General features: G+C 39.8%; 1 protein-coding gene across 9 annotated transcripts in view; it reads right to left on the bottom strand.

The window, feature by feature from the left end:
* Oxr1 (oxidation resistance 1) overlaps positions 1–25,391 on the bottom strand; it is a 375,562-nt gene that overhangs the window by 33,305 nt on the left and 316,866 nt on the right. For all 9 annotated transcript variants that reach the window (XM_085679009.2, XM_087898764.1, XM_085679016.2 and 6 more), the window contains 6 exons: positions 21,229–21,311; positions 17,955–18,062; positions 16,926–17,039; positions 8,873–9,025; positions 7,325–7,509; positions 3,927–4,684 (listed from right to left, as the gene is read on the bottom strand). In XM_085679009.2, the coding sequence (XP_085535135.1) occupies positions 3,927–4,684; positions 7,325–7,509; positions 8,873–9,025; positions 16,926–17,039; positions 17,955–18,062; positions 21,229–21,311 (1,401 nt within the window). The remainder of the gene's footprint in view (positions 1–3,926; positions 4,685–7,324; positions 7,510–8,872; positions 9,026–16,925; positions 17,040–17,954; positions 18,063–21,228; positions 21,312–25,391) is intronic.

Below are 25,391 nucleotides of genomic sequence, written 5' to 3'. Positions count from 1 at the left end.
ACCCAGGATTTGGGAGACAGAGGCAGAGGGATCTCAGTAAGTTCAAGGCCACCCTGGGCTACACAAGATCAATGCAGAAACAGATCCAGGTGGTGGTGGCTCCCACCTTTAATCCCAGCACTAGAGGAAATGTAAAATGGGAGGAAACAGAGGCTCAGGGCTCAGTCTGCAGCTGCCCAGCCTTGGTAGAGGTAAGATTTCTCCAGTGGCTTGGCTGTTTTGCTTTTCTGATCTTTAGTTCGAACCCCAATATCAGTCTCTGGATTTTAATTATTTGTGCTACAAATGCTGCCCAAACATTTCACAAGTATTTCCACATAAAGCTTGAGAAAGCTTAAAAAAAAAAAAAAAGAATTCTAAACAGACAAGAACAAAGTCAAACATGGCTTCTTGGTAGCAGCATTTCTTGGATAGGCTCTGTTTGCTGGTGGCGAGCAGAGGCACGGCTGCTTTAAAAGAGGCTTCCTAACTCAGTTTTAGCTGCAGGCTCTGCCACCATCCGGCTTCTCCGGACCTAGATACTCCACAGAGTTGTGGCCATAACTGTGACTTCTGCCAGTACCTCCGCCATGAAGCTAGACTCTCAAAAAGCTAAGGAATGGGGTGGAGCCAGCAGCCAAAGACGCAGCTTTAATCCTAGTCATATCACTTAGCGTTGGTCAGAAAAAGACCACTACGCTACCCTTTATGAAACTAAAGGACAAAGGAGGATTCAGCAGTAAATTAAGAATAGAGAGCTTAGTTGAATTGAGCAATGAAGTACGCACACACCGCCCGTCACCCTCCTCAAACTAAATAAACAAAATTTATATATAATTACATCAAAAGTTTATGAGAGGAGCTAAGTCGTAACAAGGTAAGCATACTGGAAAGTGTGCTTGGAATAACCATGATGTAGCTTAACCTATGTAAAGCATCTGGCCTACACCCAGAAGATTTTACAACCAATGGCAGAATAAGACAAAAGAAGACAAAAACAAAACAAAACAAAATAAACCTCTAAACAGTTTACACTGTGTTTAAAAATATACATAGGTTTAGGAGAGAAAGTCCTTAAAAGAGAAACAGAGTAAAAAAAAAAAAAACCACATAAACATGGAAAATACACAGAGTCTGGATACTATATGCTATTGTTTTGTCTTTGAATTGCTTTGAATTTGAATTCCTGCTGAGGAAGGAACAATAGCTGCTAAAAGAAATTTGACTTAAATGCTGCTGGATTAGTCCAAACAAAATTCAAAAATTCAAAATTCAAGTCGAAGATATGTGACTTTGGAGAAAAGATTTTGCTTTTGTTTCCACAGAAAATGAGAGGCTGTGGATTCATTCTGGGTTAAGAAAAATAAGTTTGGTCAAGGAAGACCCCCCTGAAAAATCTCAAATGGGGATGAATGGTCCTGATGATCCAATGTTTCAGAACACCTCTGTTGCAGCTTCCTCTAAATTCTACAGCCAGAACAGCCTCAAGACTGCTGGCTGAGATGGTCCAGCCTCACAGAATACTACAGTCAAGACCTAATTATAATCTTAAATTTTCTTGAACTCCCCATAGGAATATCAGTGCTCCAAATAAGTAGGAAGTAGCCTAGAAAACTATGTCCACATTCTCAAAAAATGGATTATGGATGTTTGTCATTGTTTAGAGTACTGGTTACAAGTTCTTATGGACAATGGTCAAGAAAAAGGCTAAACCAAGGAGGTAAGATTCAGAGTTCTTGTGTTGAAAAGAAAAAATGAGGAAATGCTGTGGAATAATCCTCTTATACACCGGAGAGATATGTTGCTCATATTAGTTTAATAAAACACTGACTGGCCAGTAGCTAGGCAGGAAGAAAAGGTGGGGAAACTGTAGGCCCATATTTCTTTATGGTGTAGCAGCCAGGCTCTGAAGCCATTGGGCCGATCCGAAGTGATCAAGTATCCCTGCAGACAGGCTGTCTCTGCCTGACAAAGGTCAGGATGTTGGCTGCTCCTTTTCTTTGTAATTTAGAGGATGCCTTACAGAGATGCTAATTCAAGTCTAGTGACAGCTAGCATACTCAGCAGACAGGTAGACAAAAGGCCATTCACCTGGCTACCTAGGTGACAGTATGAAGATGTATTTTCCCGCCCAGTTTATGTATTGGTATAAAAGATGTTTGGAGAATAAACGCAGAGAGCTTCAGGAGAGATCTTCAGGAGAGATCATCAGGAGGAAGAAGCCTGAGATGTCCTTTTCCGTAATAATGGTGTAAGTTGTGTCTGGTTATTCCTTGCGCCTCCGCACCAGTCCAGTTAGGGAAAATAGATATCTATGTTGGAGCCACATGGGCTCCAACAGGAAACCAGACTAGAATTGTGGGCAGAGGAAAGGCAGAGAGTCAGTCAGTCACGAGCCAGATAAAGAGCAAGCAAAATGAGAATGCCTCACTGAGAAAAGGTATTAAGTCATGAGGCTAAACATAGACAGGAATTATGGATTAATTTAAGTTGTATGATCTAGTTAATAATAAGCCTTAGCTAATAGGCCAAAAAGTTTATAATTAATATAAACCTCTATGTTTCATTGGGTCTGAATGGCTGCAGGACCTGACAGAACAGAAACATTCGCCTACAAGGGATTCCTTTTAATACAAAATTTATTCACTGCAGGATGATTTGCAATACTATCCATACGACTGGATTTTCTTAGCATTGACCAGAGATACCCTGATAGTGCTGGCAAATAACATTTATATGCAGAAATGTTAATTCTTTGGACTTAAAGAAAAGGAAATTTTTCTTACACACACACATATACATATGTGTATATATACATATTCCTGAGCACATAAGTATAACCTACCCAGTCTGTATATAGCAATTAATGGAAAGAGAGGTCATGACTTTAAAAGAGAGCAAGAAGGAGCATAAGGGAAGGCTTAGAGGGATGAAAGTGAAGGGGGAAATGATGCAATTATATAATCTCAATAATAAGAATAATAAGACAGGAGAAATTCAAGCACATTCATAATACAGATGAATGGTGAAAGCATGATACTGAATGGAACCTAACACAGAAACTGTGTGTGGCTCTCTTATGTGAAAACACTGCGCACATACTGGTAATGAGCGGGGAAGGGCAGGAGTGACAGTTCACTGCTTAGTTACAGTCATGCTTTGATAGATGCCGAAAGTTCTTAAGAGGCATGCAGTGAGGAGTATCCAACAGTATGAATACGCTGATGGCCACCAATTGTAGAGTTCAACATGGTTAAAATGATGAATTTTATAATATGTCTATTTCATAACAAAAAAGTCAAAATGGTAAATTTAGCTTGTGTATTTCAGTAAAATGGTAAATTTAACTTTTGTACTGAAGTAGAATAAAAATCTGAAATTAAAGTAGTAAAACAGTTCCTATGAGGATCTATAAGCAACTCTTCAACAGACTGAGAGAATGTTAGTTGAGCCACTGTGTATTACAGACGGGCACAGTACATTCGTAACAAAAACCTGAGCTAAGCATGTTTGTTTTGAAAAGAAACCATCTAAGCAGAGAGGCGAGATTTTTATGTGGACAAAGACTCCTAGATGTAGATTTTTTGTCCATCGGTGTTTTCTAAAAAAAAATATATATTAAAACCTTGGCAGTTATAAATTGCAATCCAAATGTCAAATATGCAATGATAAAAACATACCAAGACCTTAATAAAGTAGAGCAAACAATGTGTTACACAGGGTGGGTGCACGTTCATAAGACAAACTACAGAGAATGCAGGGAGTTAAACATGGCCAAAAGGATGTTCAGAGACTAGGCCCTGCATTGACACGTCCCCAGAGGGACATCACTCAAGAACCATTTGACAGCCATTCTGACAGACCTAATCTACAGCCTTTGGTCAGAGAGGGAGGAAGAAAACAACATGCAGAACACCAGACTGAATTCACACCTCCCTAACCCTTACCGTCCACACGTCCGTCCACAGGTGCACTTTGATGTTTCCCTTCTTTCTGGGACACCTGCTGGATGCTGTCTCTTTGCTGCTTGGCTCGCTGCATCGAGTGGCTTTTCCAGAGTTTACGCAGCTCCTCTACTTCAGTCTCTGAGTCCCGCTTTTGCTCTTTCCCCTGTCTATCCTTCTGAACAGTTTGCTTTTCCTTAAGTTCCACTGTTTCTCCAGAAGGTACACTCCCTTCTCCTCCCTCTTGCTGTAGTGAATTTTCATGACGGAAAGAAGAATCCCGGTCATCATGACTTTTTACATCTGTGCTTTGCTCTTTGGGGCCTGAGACTTCTTCAAGTTTTTCAGTAGCCTTATCTCCTTCCTTAGTGGCGAGTTCAAGACTACTTAAATCAGTTTCACGAGATAAAGCCTCTTGGTTTGAAGAATGTTCAGTACTGGAGTTAACCTGGTCAGGAATGTTTGGAGACTCTGACTTGACTGCCAACGACTCCACTTCAATCTGACTGACGGTTTGCACAGACTCTGAGGACGCGTCGGATGACTTATCCTGCCGCGGCTCTGGGAGGAGCTCCTCCCGGATGGGAGAGAGTTCTGACTCGGTGAAGACGTCCTCGGAGAGAGACTCCTCGGTGCTCCTGGGAGCCGTGCTGGCACTGTCATTACCCGGGTCCCGGGCTCGCGAGTCCGTTTCCTCAGCAGCGATGCCTGTCATTTTCTTGGAATGGCAGAAGTCCCTTCCTGACAACTGATCTAGTTCTCTGTTATAAAATAAAATTAAAAATTACTAGACATTAAAACTGTAACATTTTACATTCCACAACCAAATAAAAAATATTATAGAAAAAGCATTTCAAAATAGGCAAAGTATGGTCCTCAACAAAAAAAATAGAAATATCATGTTTTTCACATATACCACATACATCAAGAGTTTTCATCAACTGTTTACTATTGGGGACACATCAATGGAAGATCTCTGTAAGTAACCTACAACCATGTTTGATAACTTAAATTCCTGATGAAATTAAAATAGTGAACTAAAACTTTTATTGGCAGAGCACAGAAAACTGGCTATTTCAACCATTCATATGCAGTGCTTATTTATATGAAATTAAACTAAAATACAAACTACAATGCAAAGGTTAAGAGCAACCTGAGGCCAAACATTTAAAGGAAATCTTAAGCTAGTAACTCAGAATAGTTCTAAGAGAATTTGTTAGTTAAAGAACTAAGAAGTCAGATGTGAATGTTTTACAGCCGGGTCTCATTTTCACCATCACTAGCATCTGTCAGGTAAATACCAATGTCCACAGTGGGAAGGTCTAGGAATCAGCACCATTAAGTCAGCAACTCAGACTGATGGCTAAAGCTGCTTCATAATAAAAGGGAATTATTTGAAGTCTCAGTGGCAAAGCATCAATATTTGTCCATATATGGCTAGAGAACAGAAATATGCCAAATAAAAAGACTAGAAAGTCAATCAACACAGAAAAAGTGGCCTTCTGTGGATATTAAGTCTCTTATTTAACTCTTGTGGCTTTCAAGTTTTTGTAACAAAACATATACTTTTCCAAGTGAGATGTGTAAAATGTCATTATTTTAAACATTTAGTTCAAGTGCCTTCTGTCTCTACTGGATTCATCTTTTTGTTTGGTTTTTCGAGACAGGGTTTCTCTGTTGGATTCATCTTTTAAGAAATACACGCAGCTAACTGACGATAATGAATGTGAAATGGTGCCATCTGTTGGTGATTTGCTTAAACTGCAACCATTGGGTCAAGGAACTGGACACAAGCTTCAGGAGATCTTGCTGATACATTTAACAGAATCAAGAGACTAGCTGTTAAAAATTAAAGAAAAAGATAAGCATTTAGGTGAATTTTGTAACCTGTATTAATATTCTGAATGGCTAAGCATTAATGCTAGTGGCACTTAACAAAACACAGTTCAGAACAGCACCTCAGAAATCAATCCCCAAATATTACAAAGAGGCAAACCATTAGCATCTTCTACTTTATTTCTGTAAACAAAATACTGCCCTGCAAAACCATTCACTGCACTCATCTTGTCTGAAGCCAAACCTTGATTTCAATTAACACATAAACCAAGACTTAAGGGTATTTCTTTCTGGCGGTATTTCTTCCCAGGTAATGTGTTGATTGATAAAATGGTCGTTTAAAGGCAGGAGCACTTGGTCTTCCTGCAGCGCAGCGCAGCCACACCTTACCCAGAAGACCATTCAGAAACTCAGTGTCAGGACAAGACGGCACCACTGAGCGGCGTTCCTCCTTCCCCTTGGAGCTAGCCCTTCCATCTGTGTCATTTCTACACTGAACCTCAGTGACTGTGGTTTGTTTGAGGTCTTCTTTGTTTTGTTTTATTTTCCTGAAATCGGCTTTGACTGACAACTTAAAAATACAACCAGTAGTTTAGAATATTTTTTTCTAGAAATTATTTGTTTCTAAAAATTATTTTACCAAGTCACAGAGCACCTGTCACTTGAGGCTGAAAAGGACCCTTTTCTAAGAAGGGGTTACACGCTACCCGAGAAAAATAACTGCTCCTTTTTCCTTTATAATTCCTTTTTTAAACTGGAAATAAGCCTGTAAGCCATCTGTTACCAGTTAGGGTGAAGCTGTTTTTAAGTGGTTGCCAGTCACATGCAGAGTGGGTGGGACTTCCTTTCTATTACACATCAACCCTCTTACTCTCTGCTTTCTCTCGTATGCTCTATCTCCTTTCTCTCCAAGTCTTTTACATTTCTGCCGACTACCTGGTATACACACTGTGTTTAAAGGCTTTGCTTAGAAGTGTAGTCTCAAATCTATGTTATGACATCACACAAATTCCCAGATCAGCACATCCCCAGTTCAACTCTCAATTAGTGCAACCTGTAAGTTGTTTCTTTCGCGGTCTGCATTCCAGAAGGACAACCGTAAACGTGAACGTAGAGTTGTTCTGGCCATTGCGATGCCAGGCCTTATCCATGTCACACCCCAAATCCAATGCTATGCTTTAGGTCCCTTCATAGATATTAATAATACATACTAAGCTGGACTTTTTATTTTGTGGCTAAATAACCGAGAGCTGGAGAGCACTGAGTTACATGAGTACTGCAGCTTACTTGTCAAACATCTGGTTCTTTGACCAAATAAATGCAAATACAAGTACTAACTATATACCAAGGCACACTAAGAGCTGACTAGTCAATTGTGCTTAAATTGTGACTTCATTACTGAAAAAATGAATATCATCTATAATAAAACTAATAAAATAAGAATATTTGAGAAGGGTCAACTCTCTAGGTGCTAAAAAAGAAGACAGAAAAGAAAAGGAAGAAAGGAAGGTAGGAAGGAAAAGGAAAGGAAAAGGCTTCAGTGCACAACACACTAGCACACTCACGTGGGCAAGGATTCCTTTATTTTGCTATCCACAATTTCTTTGTACATGGCAGCTGACATCACCTCTTCCATTGGACACATGATGCCGTACTCCTCACAGCCATTCTCTTGGACCAAGGGGTCTGTTTTATGTGGATCGAACATTATATTATTTGGTGTGACTAGCAGCACGCCACTGACGGTGCCCTAAGATGGAAAAACAAAGAACTTTTCAATCTTCAAAGGTGGCAACTTCAAAACAGAGTCTAGATGCCTCTGCTATTTCTCTGCCTTCCGGGTATCCACTTTATACACAGTACAGTCAGGCACGAGGGCTCCGGTTTCCCACCCACATCAACGCTACTGGAAGGCATTCTATGTTGCTTCTACTTTCTGCACTAAAGTAGGTGACAACTTCCGCACTGGGTTAATAAATCTGCGTTAACTTTCTTGGAATCTATCCTTAGGGCCTAACAGGATGCCCAGCTAAAACCCAAAACTGCCAGGCTTCTTTTCTCAAGGTCAATTTTATGAAAATCTCAAGAATTGACCATTTCAAACTTATCTGGGTAAAAGTCTAAAATCCTACACCCTCCACAAGAAACACACCCTACAAAGACAGCCTGAAAGTACAGGAAAGGATAGACCATGTTAACACTTCCCAGAGGAAGTGGAAACGGCTATAGCAGTACCCAGCACACGGACGTCAGACAGGGCACAGATCCTGAGGTCAATGCCGGCATTTCACCATCAGTCAATTCATTGGGACAGTGTAAGATTCCTAAACATTTCTACATTTCCATAGCACACTGAAATTCATGAATTATAAACTGAAAGCAGAAAACATTTGTAATGAAACAGTTCCACATCCTTGTCATTAATTTACAGAAAAAACAGGAAATCAATAGAGACACAGAAGAACACTAGTGTCACCTGACTTCATTTCACGGATATTTCAAAATATTGTACTAAATCGGAGCAAAATGTATGTGTTTTTCAAGCACACAAGAAAGATTTGTCAAGATATTCTGGGTCAGAAGATAATCCACCCTAGAGTAAGCCTTCACATAGGAGTAAGGATGTTCTCTGACCACGGGGGACCAAATCAGAAATGAGTTAACTGAAAGATACCTACAATCTCTCCAAGTATTTACAAACAAACCAAAGCACTCCAAAAGGTAACATGCTTGCCCCAAAGTAGGAATGTCTATTCCTGTTCTAACAGATTGAAGAACACACCTAAATACTTTCTATCACATAGTACACAGTGAATAAAAATGAGTTACCTTTCAATTTCTGTATTAGACTAAATTTAAAAGCTAGCACTCCTCCTATCATCAATGCTGCTGTTTTAAAGATGTGTTTAATATTCTAGGAAAAACTACAACATGTGCTTTGTCGCAGTGAATTTATGTCTATCCCACGACCTTTAGTATCTGCTACAGATCATCAAACTCTAACTAATGGGCAAGGTCCCTTGTATAAATACTCATGAACGGCTGACATTATTGACTAAAATACACATGTCCAGCTTTCATAGCTTAGTAAAAACTAAGATGTTGTTCATTACCTTGCCATTGGTGATATATTTGCAATTAATTTTGAGAAATTTCTCAGTAAATGCTTCTTCTTCTTCAGAAGTTGAAGACACAACTCTTGCAGGTCTAATACTGCTAGCAGTAGATGAGGGAGGAGCTTCTTTTGGATGGACTGCATCAGGAGTCTTAAACAAAGCAAAATAAAACACACACAAAAAACAATGTGTTAGGAAGCTAGATAAAGGCATAGGTAATGGCAAATAAATAACCTCCCCAGTAAGTACTAGTCTCTTTTCTTCTTACCACATCCTTAACATAAATTCCCCAAAGTATAACAATAATGGCATTTTTACTTTTAATGAAGATTTTAAATATTCCACTTTGAATGCCTATAATCCAAGGATGCATATGAATTATACCTACCTGTGTATGTGTGTGTATATATATATATATATATATATATATGAATGTATAATATATATACACACACAATGACATAAAAAGCAGTCAAATCTAAGTGACTTACATCCCTCCCAATCCCAGCACAAACGCTCAACCGCTTGTGAATTAAACCACTGGTTTTGATAACACCAAGTTGGCATCCATGAGATGCCAGCACACAGAGACAGGGAAGAGCTGGACAGTGACATCTAGATATAGCAAGCAAGAAGATATAGTCATTAGAAGGATATTTTTCCATTGTGTATATGGTTGTGTGTGTGTGTTACACATGGAAGTTTGCAGGTATGTGTGCACACTCGTGTGTGCACATGTGTTACTTTATATGTTGAGCCCTGAGGCAGAGGGTCAACAAATTATTCTCTATTGCTTTCCCACCTTATTCACGGAGGAAGGAAGGATGCCTCAATCAAACCCAGAGTTCACCCAGGTGTCTGGTCTTCCCTTCTCCCATGTGTGCCTTCTGTGGTGGGAATTATAGGTAGGTGCCCATGTCGAATTAGCATCTAAGTAGGGTCTGGGGATCTGAAGTCTGGTCCCTACACGTGGGTGGGGAACACTTAAGCTACACCCCTACTCCAGGAGCATACTTTAAACTTCAAAATCAAAAGTCCATCTGTCCAATCTACAGTGCATCAGACCACAGTTCAGTCTGACGATGGGTTATTTCTGCAGCTAATTCATAGGGCTCTTCTCAGATGAGTGCTTAAAATACAGAATTATGAAGAAAAGCAATTATATGAAACACAGATGTAACAATACTTAAACTAGAAATAAGGTGATAAGGATACTTTTCCATAAACGCACTCGACAGTAACAAGTAGCTCTCACTCTGACTATTATGTTGACTAGAACCATTGTCTAATGGCTGATTCCGTTTCTAAAGAGCTACGAAAATAGGACCTGAGCTACTGAGAACAAAGTTCAAAGTATGCCCTGCATTACTTTATGGTTTTCTGTATACGTTGTTACTTTTTAAAAATTTTATTTTTAAAAAGTACTACTTAAAATGTTTATTCAAGTTCAAATGCTACTCACAAGTCCACCACATAGAAGAAATAGATCGTAACAGTTAAATGGCATGTTCAATTTATCAGTTAACAAAATATCCTTAACCTTTCTATATCCTCAAGCAATTCAATAGCTTTATACATATATCACTCTCTTTGATATATGTATAAAGTGTATGTATGAAGTTCTGTGTCATATGTATGAAGTTATCATATGTATGAAGTTCTGTGTCACATATAATAATAGTCAGTACAGCTAATTAAATCAGTGATATTAATAAGAACTTCAATGAATGTTCGTGAAATCCCTATCTATATGTGACATCTAGATATCTTTGTTTAACTTTTTAGCTAACATATAAGATTTAGTTTTAAACATATATTTAGCCAAATTCCATAACTGGCCAAACAGGTTCAATGAAACTGAGATGTAAATCCAGATTGTCGACAGGCTGCTGATATTAACATAACTAGTTAGTACAGCTGTAAGGATACACACTTTCCCTTCAGATCTTCCACCAGATGACGGATAAAATGCTCCTCCCCACAAAATAGATCATCAACAACCATCAGGAGGTGGAAGACAGAAAAAAGATACCAACAAATCTGATTTATAGCTGTTCAATTGTTCCCAAATTATGGTTTTATTTCCTATGAGTATCATTATCTACTATAAAACCATGTTATCCACAGAAAAAATATTCTAAGTATAGTCAAATGCTCTCCTTGAATGAAAGTATACCTTGGTAAGCAACATGATCTGAAGTCGTTCCCCACACCTTGCCTCAGTCTCAGATTCTACAGCTCAGTATTTCTAGCAATCTCAATCTCTCAATGTAATCCTACTAGGAGGAATACAGGAGTTAGCTTAGCAGAAGCTCAGACTGTAGCACAAATGAGACATTTTCTTTCTACAGTTGTCCAGAGGACTGTGATCAGATGGCAAGCCCGCTTACATAAGTGTGCATCATTTGAAACACCTCCGTCTCTATGGAGAGCATGTTTGACCTGAGGCTGGCTCCTGATGCAGTGGTTGAAGCTCACTAAAGGCTTTCTGATGTTTCTCTGTAATTTCATTTTAGCTACAAGGAACAGAAAGGCCCTTGAATAGAAACACATCCATCTAGCTAGCATCACTACTGCCAGCACCTAAACCAGGAGGCTCTCAACAGTCTGGAACCAGTTCCAGATCAGAAGCCCTCTGTTGGCCTCCATGGGCACATGCATGTGTAGTCACACATACACACATGTGTAGTCACACATACACACAGATAAGAAAACAAAACAAAGCAATTTCCAATCATTTTAACTATTGTGAGTTCAGAAAGAAAAAAGTAAACTTCTGTTTGCCTCTGCATGGTTTTAACCACCCTTCAGAATCAGCAGCCAGCAATACTGCCATCTTTATTTGGTTGATCAAAGTTTTGTACTTTACTTCCACACGTCTTTTACCTCAATGAACTTTCTAGTTCTGCAACCAGTGACACATATTTTAATCCTAAATCCCAAGTCATAGCTGCACAGCAGTGCTTCTTGTTAGTGCACACAATGGCTATCACGGCAACACAAGGGGATGATGAAGTAGTTTGAGTAAGAACGGGCACCACAGGTTCACGTATTTTAATGGTTACCAGGGAGTAGTAATATTTGAAAGGATTAGAAGGATTAGCAGGTATGACCTTGTTGGAGGAAGTATGTCACTGGGAGAGGTTTTTGAGGTTTCAGAAACCCTTGCCAAATCTGGTGTCTTTCTTTCTGCCTGTGGATCAGGATGTAGCTGTCAACTAGTTCTCCAGCACCATGTCTGCCTGCACGCTGCCATGCTTCCCACCATGATGATAATGGATTAAGCTTCTGAAACTGTAAGCCAGCCCCCAATTAAATGCTTTCTTTTCTAAGAGCTGCAGCGGTCACAGTGTCTCTTCACAGCAACAGAACACTGACTAAGTAAGGCAGGCGGTTAAGAATCTACCCCGAGATCTCGACCTGGACAGCAGGGTTTAACCCTCAGCTTTATCATGCAGTCACTGTGACATTACATAAATTACTCAATCTCTGCTCTGGGTCTTATTTTGTTTTTAAAAGGAATGTTATAAGCACTGCAACTTAAATAAAGCTCTGAGGTTTTTGGATGAGAGTGAGGAGCAAGTGTTTTAAGTAGAAGGCAACAGGAACGGTAGTGGTACAACCATTTCCATGTAAGAAGAACACGGACTACATCTGCACTCTGCTACCACCTCTGCTTTTTCCTCTTTTAAGTGCCGAGGTCTTCTCTGGGATCTCAACATCATTACAGCTATTTTTCTTTAGTATGTGGAGCTCCTATCTCCACTGCTATTCCAGTGTTCGACTCCCGCCATCTCTTACACTGACTAAACTATGGAGTGTTTTGTGCTAAGGAAACAGTAACTACCTGTGTATTCAATCTTTAGTTGAATATACTTCAAAATTACTCCATTTCTCCACATTATTATTTAAATATTTTCTCTTTGGATTTGGCCATATAGTTTTAATCTTTAATATTCTTACATTACAAAAGAGAAACCAGAGGAGCACAAAACAAAAGCAGGTTCTGTATCTCTTAAAGAATGTGAAATGTAGCTGGGTGGTGGTGGTGGCGCACACCTTTAATCCTAGCACTCAGGGGCCAGAGGCAGGCAGATCTCTGTGAGTTCGAGGCCAGCCTGGTCTACAAGAGCTAGTTCCAGGACAGGCTCCAAACCCACAGAGAAACCCTGTCATGAAAAAACAAAGAAAAAAGAACGTGAAATGTGGAACTCTGTCCTGGTTAGTTTTTACGGTTACCTGACACAGCCTTGCATCACCTGGAAAGAGGGACCCTCAAATAAAGAATTATCTCTATCAAATTGGCCTGTAGCCGTGTCAGTGAGGGATTGTCTAGATGGAGACTGATAAGCTTAGGATAAGCCAAGGAGCAAGACCCAAGCTGCATTCCTCCATGGGATTCCTTCAGTCTCCTGCCTTGAGCTCCTGCCCTGACTCCCCTCAATGATGGATTATTGCCTGGAAGTGTTAGTCACGTAAGCCCTTTCCTCCTCTCACTTGCCTTTGGTCAGAGTGTTTTATCACAGCAACAGACCAGCTGCAGAGATGAATGGCAGAAGGTAGCCGCTGTCTCCATACTCACTAACGATCTCAAGTATTACTTCTCTCTTTGGGTAAAATTAGTTACTAAACTGAGAGATCAATTTCCAGAATAAAGCAGTAATTACCATTAAGGTAGAACATAAGTTCTGGACTCAAACTGAGTCCAGATGCGGATTAGTTAGTATTTCTTCTATAATTCCTTCCTCTGTACAACAAATGTAATATGGATTGGTTATGCAGACACAGAAACCAAACCCAGTTACTGAGTGATAGCACATACAGTTAGCAAATAAGAAACCAAGAAAAGGAGTAGGTCTAATACTACTGACTAATACAATTGTTTACGAGAGTCAGGAGGGCATACACCAGTCTAAGGTGAACAACAGAGGACACTGGCCTCAGCTCAGGAAAACCTGTAAGGAGAAGGTTGTCTAGTGAGACCCTGAAGGATGTGGCCATTTCAGGCTGACTTTCTATGGAGGGAGTTAGAAAAACATAGAGTTCAGTTAGGGCTCATTTCTTCCCTCTCATTTTTGCCAGTGTTCAGGAAATACCCATACCAACAGAAGAAAAATGGGAAGAGGTTTCAAAGATACAGTCGAGACAGAGGGCCAGTGAATCTACTGGGGACAAAGATGCACTGGGCCAGTGTTTCGCTCTTAAATCTGAGGCTAGTAGTGAATAACGAAAGGACATGGGACTGCTGGGGATACAGTTTAAGTGTACAGTACTTGCCTAGAATGCACCCACGAAACCAGGCATCGTGACTATACCTATGACCCCAGGACTTGGGGATGGGCCAGGTGAGAGGGTGCAAACAGGGGAATCAGAGAAATTCAAGTCATCCTTGACTGCACAGTAGTTTCAAGAATAGCCATGGCTTCCGCAGACTGTTTTAAATGACTATGAATAAATAAGCTTATCATTTTACCTAACGTAATAAATTCTAGCTACTTCCACCACATTTACTCTATGGTTTCTTATGCTTCTTCATCCACATGTGAATAAAAAGGAATAGTTTGAACGTTTAAATTTTCAGACATAATATTTCTATGTGAAGTAAATTATTTAAAAATATAAATGAAAACTCATATGTTTAGGCTTATACAAAATGTACTACACAAAACTGAACATTCAGGAAGCCAAACAATATTTATTTTAAATACTGAATGAAAATTTCTGCAATAAACATATAGTAGCTATACTAACAGACATCATTTAACATAACACTAATATGTATCATACCTAACTAAAGGTAATACCCAAACTTAATATTCTTTCTTCTAAGACTATATATTGTCAGAAATGTAATAGTATAGGAGGCAAACAGAACTTACAATGAAGAAATGTAATCACCTCAGATAAACAAAAGCTACATTGGAAAAATATCTCAGTTCAGTAATAAATTCAATGTGATGCAAAGAATACAGCTACAATTTATAAAATCACTCTTCAAAATAATGCTCTAGCTGTGGAATGAGGTCCTTGGGAAGACGGAGCCTGCCCTCGGCTGGAGAATGCTTCAGGGCTCTTCTATTTCTTAACGAGTCAGAGGAAGGGAAAGATTCTGGACCACACCTGAGACAGCTGAGTCACTAGGGTTAAGGGGTCACTCACAAGGCTTTGTTATTCCATCTTTCTCCTAGAGGCAAAGGACAGATGGCGGTGACCACTCCCACTGGGAGGGGATCTGCTGAGGTGACCACTCCCACTGGGAGGGGGATCTGCTGAGGTGACCACTCCCACTGGGAGGGATCTGCTGAGGTGACCACACCCACTGGGAGGGATCTGCTGAGGTGACCACTCCCACTGGGAGGGGGTCTGCTGAGGTGACCACTCCCACTGGGAGGGGATCTGCTCGGGTGGCCACTCCCACTGGGAGGGGATCTGCTGAGGTGACCACTCCCACTGGGAGGGGATCTGCTCAGGTGGCCACTCCCACTAGGAGGGGATCTGCTCAGGTGGCCACTCCCACTGGGAGGGGATCTGCTGAGGTGACCACTCCCACTGGGAGGAGATCTGCTCGGGTGACCACTCCCACTGAGAGGGGGGATCTGCTCAGGTGGCCACTCCCACTGGGAGGAGATCTGCTTTTTTTCTCTATTTTTTTTTTTTGATTGATCTCCTTTTTTATGTTAAGCATTCAAATTAAGCCAAGAGATAGAAAGATGTGGTCTGAAGGGAATCCCACAGGTTTCTGATCAGGAGAGTTCCTGCTATTTATACAATTCTACTTTAGGGCTAGAACCCCAATCTACATCAACCTTTGACTACATATATTTTTTTCTTTGCTATTTCTCCTCCTGTATCAAGGTTGGCACATCCCCTGTTGATTGGTAGAAACGTGTTTAAAGTTGTTGTGTTCTTGTCTCCAATATCCATCATTAAACTCTGACTTCCACTTCCATTCATCTTATGGATGACAATAAATATAATGCAGACTGAGCAATTTCAATCTCCAAATCTAAAATGTTGTGAAATCAAAAACTTTCTCAACATTGCTGCAAAAGGTCAAGCAGCAAATTCATGACCTTCAGTGATAGCACACGGAAAGCAGTGTGCAAGATTATCCGAAAGTGTACATTGCTAAGGCGTAAAAAACACAATTTGTATTTAGAATTGTTTCTAGTCCCAAGGTTTCCATCCTCCTCCCTTTATCCTTTCCTCTCTCCCTTCCCCCCTCTCTTCACATAAACACGTTCATATACACCCACATTAGCAGTAACACACACACACACACACACATACACACACACACACACACCCCAGGACAGGAGAACTTGAATACGAAACTTAGAAACTACAAGTGGAATGCTAGAGTTGACACAATTGTGAGGCAAACTAATACACAATTTGTGTTTGGTTATTAGTTTGCCATTTACAGCAAATCCTGAGTGTAAACCGGGGCAGAAAATAAAAAGGTGTCTTCTAAGGCCAGTATCAACCAACTTCCCAAAGACTCTCAGCCACCTAATGAAAGAAGAGTCTTTAATAAGTAACCAGTAGAATTACGAAATGGAAAATTATAATCAGTATTAGTTAATAAAGGAAAAATTCTTTTTGGAGAGATATTTACAAACTCATTTGTAAATATAGCTTATCTAGAACACTTTCTTCTTACAAATGCTGAATAAATTAACCTACCATATTAATACTGAGTAGAATAAGAAAATTCTTATCCTTCAAAGGCAGTGCATACAAAATGAACTCAGTCTAAAGAGCTCCAAGTACTAGTATGTACATACAGATTCCAGAAAATAAGCATGCAAATTGGGTATGGCCTTATCTCGTGTTTGTTAAGTATAATTCCCTGAAAAATTAAATTTCTTGTAAGATAGAAAGGATGAATGTCTTGGACAAAGGCATATCAACCCAAGCTAAGCACTTTAGTGAAATAAAAGGATCTACAATCACGTTAAGTACAGTCAGGAAGAAAGAAACACATGCAGGATGAGTAACACGCATACTTCATGAGTCCTACAGGGATGGCTGGACGCAGGGTACTCACGGTGGTTTTGTCAACCTCGGCCTCGGAGGAGGACGACGACAGAGGACTCACTGGGCTCAGAGAAGGAGAGCTCTCAACACTGGACGCACATTCAGGATCAGGAACATATAAAACCTGTAAGAAAATGTTCACACACAGATTCAGAAAAACAAACACCAATGGCCAGATAATGTTCTATAAGGAAGCATTATTTGATACTGATCTTCGGCAATAAAAAATTCAGATTACAAGAGTAAAACAGTATATCATATGCCGTAATAAGTATGAAAAAATAAAAATAAACACTTTAAAACTAATTCCACAAAGTAATTTATAAATGGGCATTAAAACAAGCACATAGCACAGAAACAAAACTTTGTACTACTGCATGTGGTCATTTTAAAGACAACTTGGCAACAACTAGAGAAATTAACTATACATATTTCCTTGGCCCGACAGTGCTACAGATAAGAATTTATGCTGTGACGTGTATATAAAACGGACGCAAGACAGTGTCCGCTGCAGTGGTGTTAACATGAGCAAGACAGCAGCAACACTAAGCCTCACTGTGGACTTCTTGCACAGCAGCATCAGCACAGCCATCACTGCAGACAAGGCCAGCTGCCAGAGTGCTGTACCCACGCAGGACATTTGCTAAGGGACACAGACAAACTTAAAAACAAGCACAACTCCCTGATATAGACTAGACTATTTCCAAAAGATTCAATTTGTTAACTTGCCTACAGAAAGCAAGTTAGATTGAAAGACAGCTTACCTTTAAAAATATTGGAATTCTGCCAATTTCCATGAAATGTTTTAAGACTTTTTAAAGTTTCAAAGTCTATATTTGAAGCACAACTTACAATTACTCTCAATTGTTTTAAGAAGGGCATTAATAGATGTGACTTGCACTTTTATGTGGCCAGTAGGATTTATTCCAGGAACACAAAATATTATTATGCTCATATTTTCTACATTGTTAACTACGTAAAAGTGAATACGTTCTACCTAATAATTTCAAGCATCAATACATTTAAATAATAACAATACCTGCCCAGTCACGACAGCGCGGGAGAATAACTTATTTAACTGAACAAGCTCGTTTGGTGTGGTATCAAATTTCAGGGCTATGCTATTCAAAGAATCCCTTGATTCAACCTGTTTAAAAGGAAAAACAGATTACTTTCAACTGTTAACACAGAAAAATTAAATTATAATATTGAGTGATTATGTAATAGTAATACATCTTGAAAACAATCTTTTGTTTGATTCATAAATGGTAATTTCTGAGAAAAACACTCTAAAAATATTACATTCTACAATGATCTCAACCTACTAAGACACGGAGCATGGCGAAATGTGTGCTTTGCCACCATCCATACTGGCCAACAACTACACAGTTTCCAAACACAACTAAAACTTTAAAGCGTGTTCCCTTTACGAAAGCGGTGGAATAACCAGGTAGAGCTGCCTCGCTGGTTAGGCGCTTGGACTGTTCATGCAGAGAGCCAGAATTTGAGCCCCAGTCCCAGGTTAGACTGTTCCCAGTGATCTGTAACTCCAGCTCCACGAGCATGAGTTAGCCTGTCTCCTGTGTAACATACTCCCATCACACACAAGTTAGAGACAGAAAATGCAGCATCAAAACATGATGGAAGAGCTGCAATTTCCCAAACAGGAATTCACAGCAGAAAATGCAAGCATCCGGGAAGGCAGGAACAGAAAAAAAAAAATCTGTGCCATAGGTCAGGAAACTAGAGATGACATGTTAAAGAGGAGATAGGGACTCTAAGGAAAAGGGGAGGAAAGAGGGTATAGAGAATGCACGGGGGGGGGGGGGGTACTATTGGAAGAAGGAAGGAACTAGCCAGAGAGGGCTAAGGGTGCCTAGGGAAGGGAAGCCAATCAGAACAAAGGAAATAACGACACATACGCATGACAATTGCATCATGAAGCTGATTATTTTGCAGGTTACTTGAAACTTTAATAGAAATCAAGGACAGAAAAAGTAAAACCAGAAGGATGAAATGATCAACAGCAGTAAAAAGAAAAAGTCAATGGATTTAATAATTGGAAAATATTTCAGTAGAAAGATATGCTAAATTATCAAAAATGATAATATATAACATTCTAAATGTCTATATAGAGTTTATAAACATACGTATATGGTTGTCTGTACATATGTGTACAAGAATGTGTAGAGGACAGAGGTCAATGACCAGTGCCTCATATGAATGTTTTTCATCTTGTATTTTTGGGACAATCTCTTGTTCATATTTGAGCTTATTAAACTACTCTGGCTGGACACCAAGTCCAGAGGTCTGCCTGTTTCCGTCTTCCCTCTGCTGACTTACAGACACACACTGTGGCCTGGCTTCTTACATGGGTTCCAGGTCTTCCCTCTGCTGACTTACAGACACACACTGTAGCCTGGCTTCTTACATTGGTTCCAGGTCTTCCCTCGGCTGACTTACAGACACACACTCTGACACCGTGACCTGGATAAGATCGCCAAGCTCGTAAGGCCAGTGTTTGACCAACTGAGCCACTCCCAGACAGTCTGCATGTATAACATTTTTATGGCCCCACTTTAATTCTCATTGAAAGTGATTTTACAATTAAAACTGTATTGTGTGTGTTCTGATTTAACTTTTAGGTGACTTAAAACATAATGATTAACTTTATACTATATAAGGTAGTATTGGAAATATAGTAAGCTAGATAACATTTATTTTTCTAAAGGCTTGTCAAAGTTCCTAGAACTCCTGGGGTCAAACAATCCTGCCTTGCCTCAGCCTCCAGAGGGCTGGGATAACAGTTGCGTACAACTACACCAAGTAAGGAGGATAAGTGTTTTAAAGGAAAAAACTTCAAGAGTACATTGTGCTATAAGAGAAATACATGCAAATACATACCGCAGTCAGTAAAAGTTATGTTATGTGAAGATCCGATAGACTTTATGTAAGTATTTTGAAGATTATAGTAACAAACAACAATATATTCAAATAGCTTTGAATTTTATGTTTCTTACATTTTATAATTTGACCTGTGTAATAAATAAATAAGCTCTAGTAGATGTGTTATGGTTGCTGGTCAGTATGTGAGTTTTGAAAGAGTCACTCATGAAGAAATTTTTTTTCAGATTTTTATGACCTGCCCTCACTCCACAATAAATGGTTCTTATTTAAATTTTGCTTCAGATGTCTTATTACATTCCAAGAATGGCAAACTCGTAAATTCAAAACCAACAAAAATCTTATAGTTCATGGACATCAAAAACAAATCATATACATCTTTGTAGCATAATAATATACCTTATGCCTCAAATTTTAGCTCTGTAAACATTTAAGAATATACTAAATATTATTACTTAATTTTTTACTATTTGAACTTATTTTCTCATTTCAACCATATAGACACAAACATATGTAACTTAGGGTTGTAATGGGCTTTAAAATCCAATGCTTTTGACCGAAGTTAATTTAATTCTACATAATATGTTGTTTCTAGCCTTTTGAAAATACTTAATGACAAATTTCAATTACAAAGTGTATATATATATACATATATATATGTATATATATATATATGCACAACTCAAATTTTGATAATGCTCAAGAATTCACGGTAGTCTAGATTCATGCTGGAATGTCTGAACTCTGAAGAAGTGTTAATGGGTTGCTACTTTCTCCTTCATACAGTTATAATGTGTTAAAAAAATACCAAGTAACAAAATTAATATGACTTCATACATTTGCCAAACAACATGTTTAGCACCATCTAAATCAATCACGTTTACATCCAGCCAAGTAAGCAAAACACTGCACTCCAAAATGAATTTGTCACTTCAGCTGTCCACAGTACCCAGAAGTGAGGAAAAACCAACATCTCAGAGACCTGAGGTCGGTTCAAGAAGAGAAAAAAATCCTGCCTTGAAAGTCGAGGAACCTCACCCTCGCCTTAGCTTGTGAGGGTCCCACCTGTGTCAGCCCCGCTGGGAACCCAGCCAAGCGCACATCCCTAAGATGGCAAGCATCTTCCTAAAAGCCTAATTAAATAAAATGATTGCGAAAAAGAAACTTTGACTCTAAATTATCATCAATATTAAACTTGATTTGCCAGAATAACAGTCTTTGTAGAATACAGCAAGGAAAACAATTATAAAATGCAATAAAAAATCAAAGGACTATTACTAAGGAAAGTTACACAGAAGTCCGATTTTTTAAAGGAGGCAATTAACAATACTTGGCTCATCTGCAGCCAAACAGGAAATGCCTTTAGTAAGATTGTTACAAAGATAAATTGCTTTGCTGTAGTAACTTACAGTATACTCAATAGTTCCTTTAGGCTTCTGGAAAGACATCCTTCGCCCATCTTTCTTGTCTAGGTTCTTCTTTTGGCCAGTGTCTATGAAAATCAAAGCAAAACGCCTGTTAAATTCATTTTCCTACAGAGTAATGCCAACAACTGCAGGAAGGCGCTCACTGCCAGCCATACAATCTACTGATTTGGAGACACATTACGATAACTGCTACTTACTATTATTAACTAATCTCTACAAAAGATACCACTAATCTGCACTGGAGAAATTCTTCATAGTTCATAGAGACAGTCAGCTCTATAAGACAACATGAAAATGCTAATTTTAGATGAAATGTTAACTGTTTTTCATCTGTTTATCAAGAGATCTCATGCGGCCCTTTTACCATCAGCAAAGGTGAGCTCCTGGCCTCAGTCTGAAATCTGCGCCTGTTAGGCTTCCCTGTACCAGTGCCTACATGTCCTGAAGCGGCAAACACCACATTATCCAAACTTCTTCAATGAGTAACGTGAAAACCCCTACAGTACTAGTTCAAAGTTTCAGAATTAAACAAGCTAGTGAATGTAGGCAGGTACTACAGTGACCCAAAATTAAAACCACTCTCCAAAACAGATTAGATCTGAAACTAACGAAGTCTGTGAAAATGCAGGTTTTGTGGCTCTCCCACTATCCAAACCTACCTGACGCAGACTAGACTGGAATGCACTTACTTGTAACCAGTACATCAGCTGTCGGAGGTACAGTTTAATCAATAACAGGTAGCAATGTCTGAATTCCCCAAAAGCCAAAGCAGAAAGTTAAAGCTGTCCTAAAATTTGCTGATGAGCAAGGCCAACCACTGCTATTAATTATAACTTTGCACCTTCACGTCATCTGTGACTTCAATCTCTCCCACTACACTATCACCTCCAATATATGGGTTTGCTTCATTCTTCAATCTCCCTCAGTACCTAACAGAGGGTATGGGGTATGGCCGACACAACAACGTAAACTAGCGCTACTGCAATTCTCATTGTGGCAAATGCTCAATAAGGAAAAGCTGGAGATGGGCCAAAAAGATAGCTCAGCAGGTACAGACACTTCTCTCCAAACCTGGTGACCCCATCTCTGGGACACCGGACACAGAGGCACACACACACATACACCATGAATAAATAAAAAGATGTTAAAAGGCTAGATAAGAAGTTGCCATGTATACATCACAGAGGAGCAAGGACAGGGGTGTGTGCACACACAGAAGGACATCTTCACTTCTGTATCTCAAACACCTGAAGAACTTGATGTGGAGGATATTATCACTCAAGTATCAACAACGGCAAAAGGCGAGGTCAGACAACTCCCAAGGCAGTGCAAACAGGCCTTTATACACATTCAGAGATGCAGAGGTCCACAGACAACCAGAGAAGTGCAAATTTAAATCAGTGAGATTTATTTCTCACACACCAGATTGGGTAAAAATTCAAATGCTTAATTACATACTGTCTGTAGGAAAACTGGAACAGGCCCCTATTTCTGGCGGCATGTAAAATACTAAAATTTTTAAGAAATTTTTAAGAAAGTATGTTAATTTTGCCCATCAGAATATTATTTTACCCTCCCATATATATCTGAAGTACACATCAATTGCTTGTCTGGAGGAGAAATAAATTCCCTCCACAGCTTCATAAGCAGTCAATAGAGGGAGCCAAAAATTACAATGGGAAAGACGTCTACAGATCCTTACCTCACATCCCTGTGGGGAAATGCAGAATAAACTTGATTATTCCTTTGGTGTTAGACACTGACATGTCCAAAGGAACAGGGATAAAAAATGTCTTCCCAGTAGATTAAGGTAGAGCTGGCATTTTTTAAATGTTTATTTATTCTATGAGTCTTTTACACCATGGTATCATGATCCCATTCATTTCTCCGTCCCTTACCATCGGCCCTCTGCCTCTGCACTCTACCACCCACCCTCAAATAAAACAAAATGTAAGAGAAAAAGAGGAAAAAAATTCAAATCTCCTAACGGCAGCTGCAGTGTGACACAGTGAGTCACGCCGTACTCCCGTCTGTCCAAACACGCTCATTGCAAGTGCTCACTGTGAAGAGTCAGTCCTCTGCCTGGGTTGAGGCCTCTGCTTCTACCACACTACTGACACTGGGCTCTCACTGGGCCATCCTGTAGTTGTTCTCTGTTGCCGACATCTGCAGCTTTGGGTCTGTGGGTCCGGTCACATGCTCCAGCAGATGGTAGGTGGGGTGGATGGTGAGGTGGGTGGGTCAGGTCATAAGCCTCCCCTGCCCTTACCACCAGGCTGAGCTCTCCAGCACTGCCCCAGTTATTTCAGTCTAGCAGCAATGAGCAAGGGGTGGGGCCAGTTCTCCTGTTTTTACACCCTCAGGATGGGCTCTCCCTCACCTGCACCACTAGGGCCAGCCCTACTGTGTTGCCCCAGAGAGGCACAGGGGTGCTCTTCTGAGTGCTGCAGCTGCTGAGGGGTAGGGACAGCCTTCCTGCTCTTGTGACCCCAGGGCCAGCTCCTCCACCTGTCTCAGGCACTGATGGGCTGGAGGAGGGGGAGGAGGGCATCTCTCACCCGCCCATGCTGCCACATGTAGATGAGCAATGGGGACACAGTGGGACGCTTTTTATTGTTTCCTTTTCCTTGAGGCTCACACTGGTGTCTCCTCCACCACACAAATCCTGGAGAAAAGATGCCAGTCCTAGAAGACTATTCCACGCCAACTGTGCGCATGCCCACAAACCTATTCCTGCTTTTGTCCCAGATGAAATCACTGTGCATGAAATATCAAAGAGTTATTCAATAATTCATGAGTGAAAGGCAAATTAAGTAGAGGAAAAAGTGAACAGTCTGGATTGCACGCATATGAAACTATCATTCGATGCCACAAGACTTAAGTCACAGCAGTCTTATCAAAATGGGAACCACAGAAATACAGAAAATACAATAAAAGGGCTATTGATCTAAAAATACATTATGAGAAGGGGACTAGTAAAACTAAACACGAATGTTATAAACGTACAAAGTGTAAAAATAATAATGAGTAATACCAGGTTATGAAAAGAAGAAAATAGTAGAAGAAAACAGCTCATCATAAAAAAAAATCGTATTTAATATGTTCCACTGAAACTTAGTAAGGTTCTATTAGAATTGAAATCAGACAGCTCTTTCAAGAATCTTTCACTAAGCTCCGCCCTTTTCTAACTAGGCACTCAGAAGAGACCCCAGCAACAACGCTTATTCCAATAATAATGTCTCTCAGGTTAAATTGATTTTCAAAGTGCAATCTTCAGAACATTGCAGCGTCTCCCTAGATGGATCAGTTCCACCAGGAAAAAAAAAGTCTCATACACGCACTTCCAAATCCAGTTCCAGGACTCTGCTAAGTCAGTTTCACAGCAGAACAGGTCTTCCAGCTCTGGGAAGAGAAGACAGGGATCCTCAGGACGAGCTGGCTAGCCAGATCAGCAGAGACTGCGAACAAGTGGAGAGGTAATGAAGAAGACGCCAACATCAACCTTGGGCCTCCACACACTTGAGCCCATGTTTGAGTAGGCAAACGTGTATACTTACAGGCACACACGTCACATTAAATAAATATGTAACAAAATAAAATAGAGTTTTCAAAGTTGGAATCTTAAAGGATAGTCAGAGCTATTTTTAAGTGTTTTTTTAAATTAATTTTTATTATCTTACAGAGGTTCTTCTATTTATTCATAAAATAAGAAATAACTGATTTGTGTTTATCCTGGATGCCCAATCAATAGGCTGATCTTTGTCTTAGAGGTACCGATTTATATCAGATAATGTCTTGCTCTTTTGGATAACTGCAAGTAAACAAAAACAAATATTTAATCTCTGACATTTATACTTGTTTTTAAAACATGTTCCCTTGCCTACAGTAGCACCAATCACGTAGTAAAAACTGTGGCGAAACTCGTCATGATAAGCTGCTGGTGACTCCACAAAAGGACCTTTTATGGGGTGCCCTCGTCCCTTACCTGCGCTCTCAATCTCTGAGGTACCAGTTCTCCTCTGCCAATCACAGTCTGAAAACGTTCAGTGAAACCACGCAAAACTATAAAACGGGCTACAAGTTTCATTCCATTCTCAGTAGTGTAATGAACTTCATGTCATCATTCTACCCACGTAGAACCCTGT

Source organism: Myodes glareolus, chromosome 19, assembly GCF_982192425.1.
Source record: "Myodes glareolus chromosome 19, mMyoGla1.1, whole genome shotgun sequence".
NCBI lineage: Eukaryota > Metazoa > Chordata > Mammalia > Rodentia > Cricetidae > Myodes > Myodes glareolus.
This window is presented reverse-complemented; position numbering and strand designations above follow the sequence as displayed.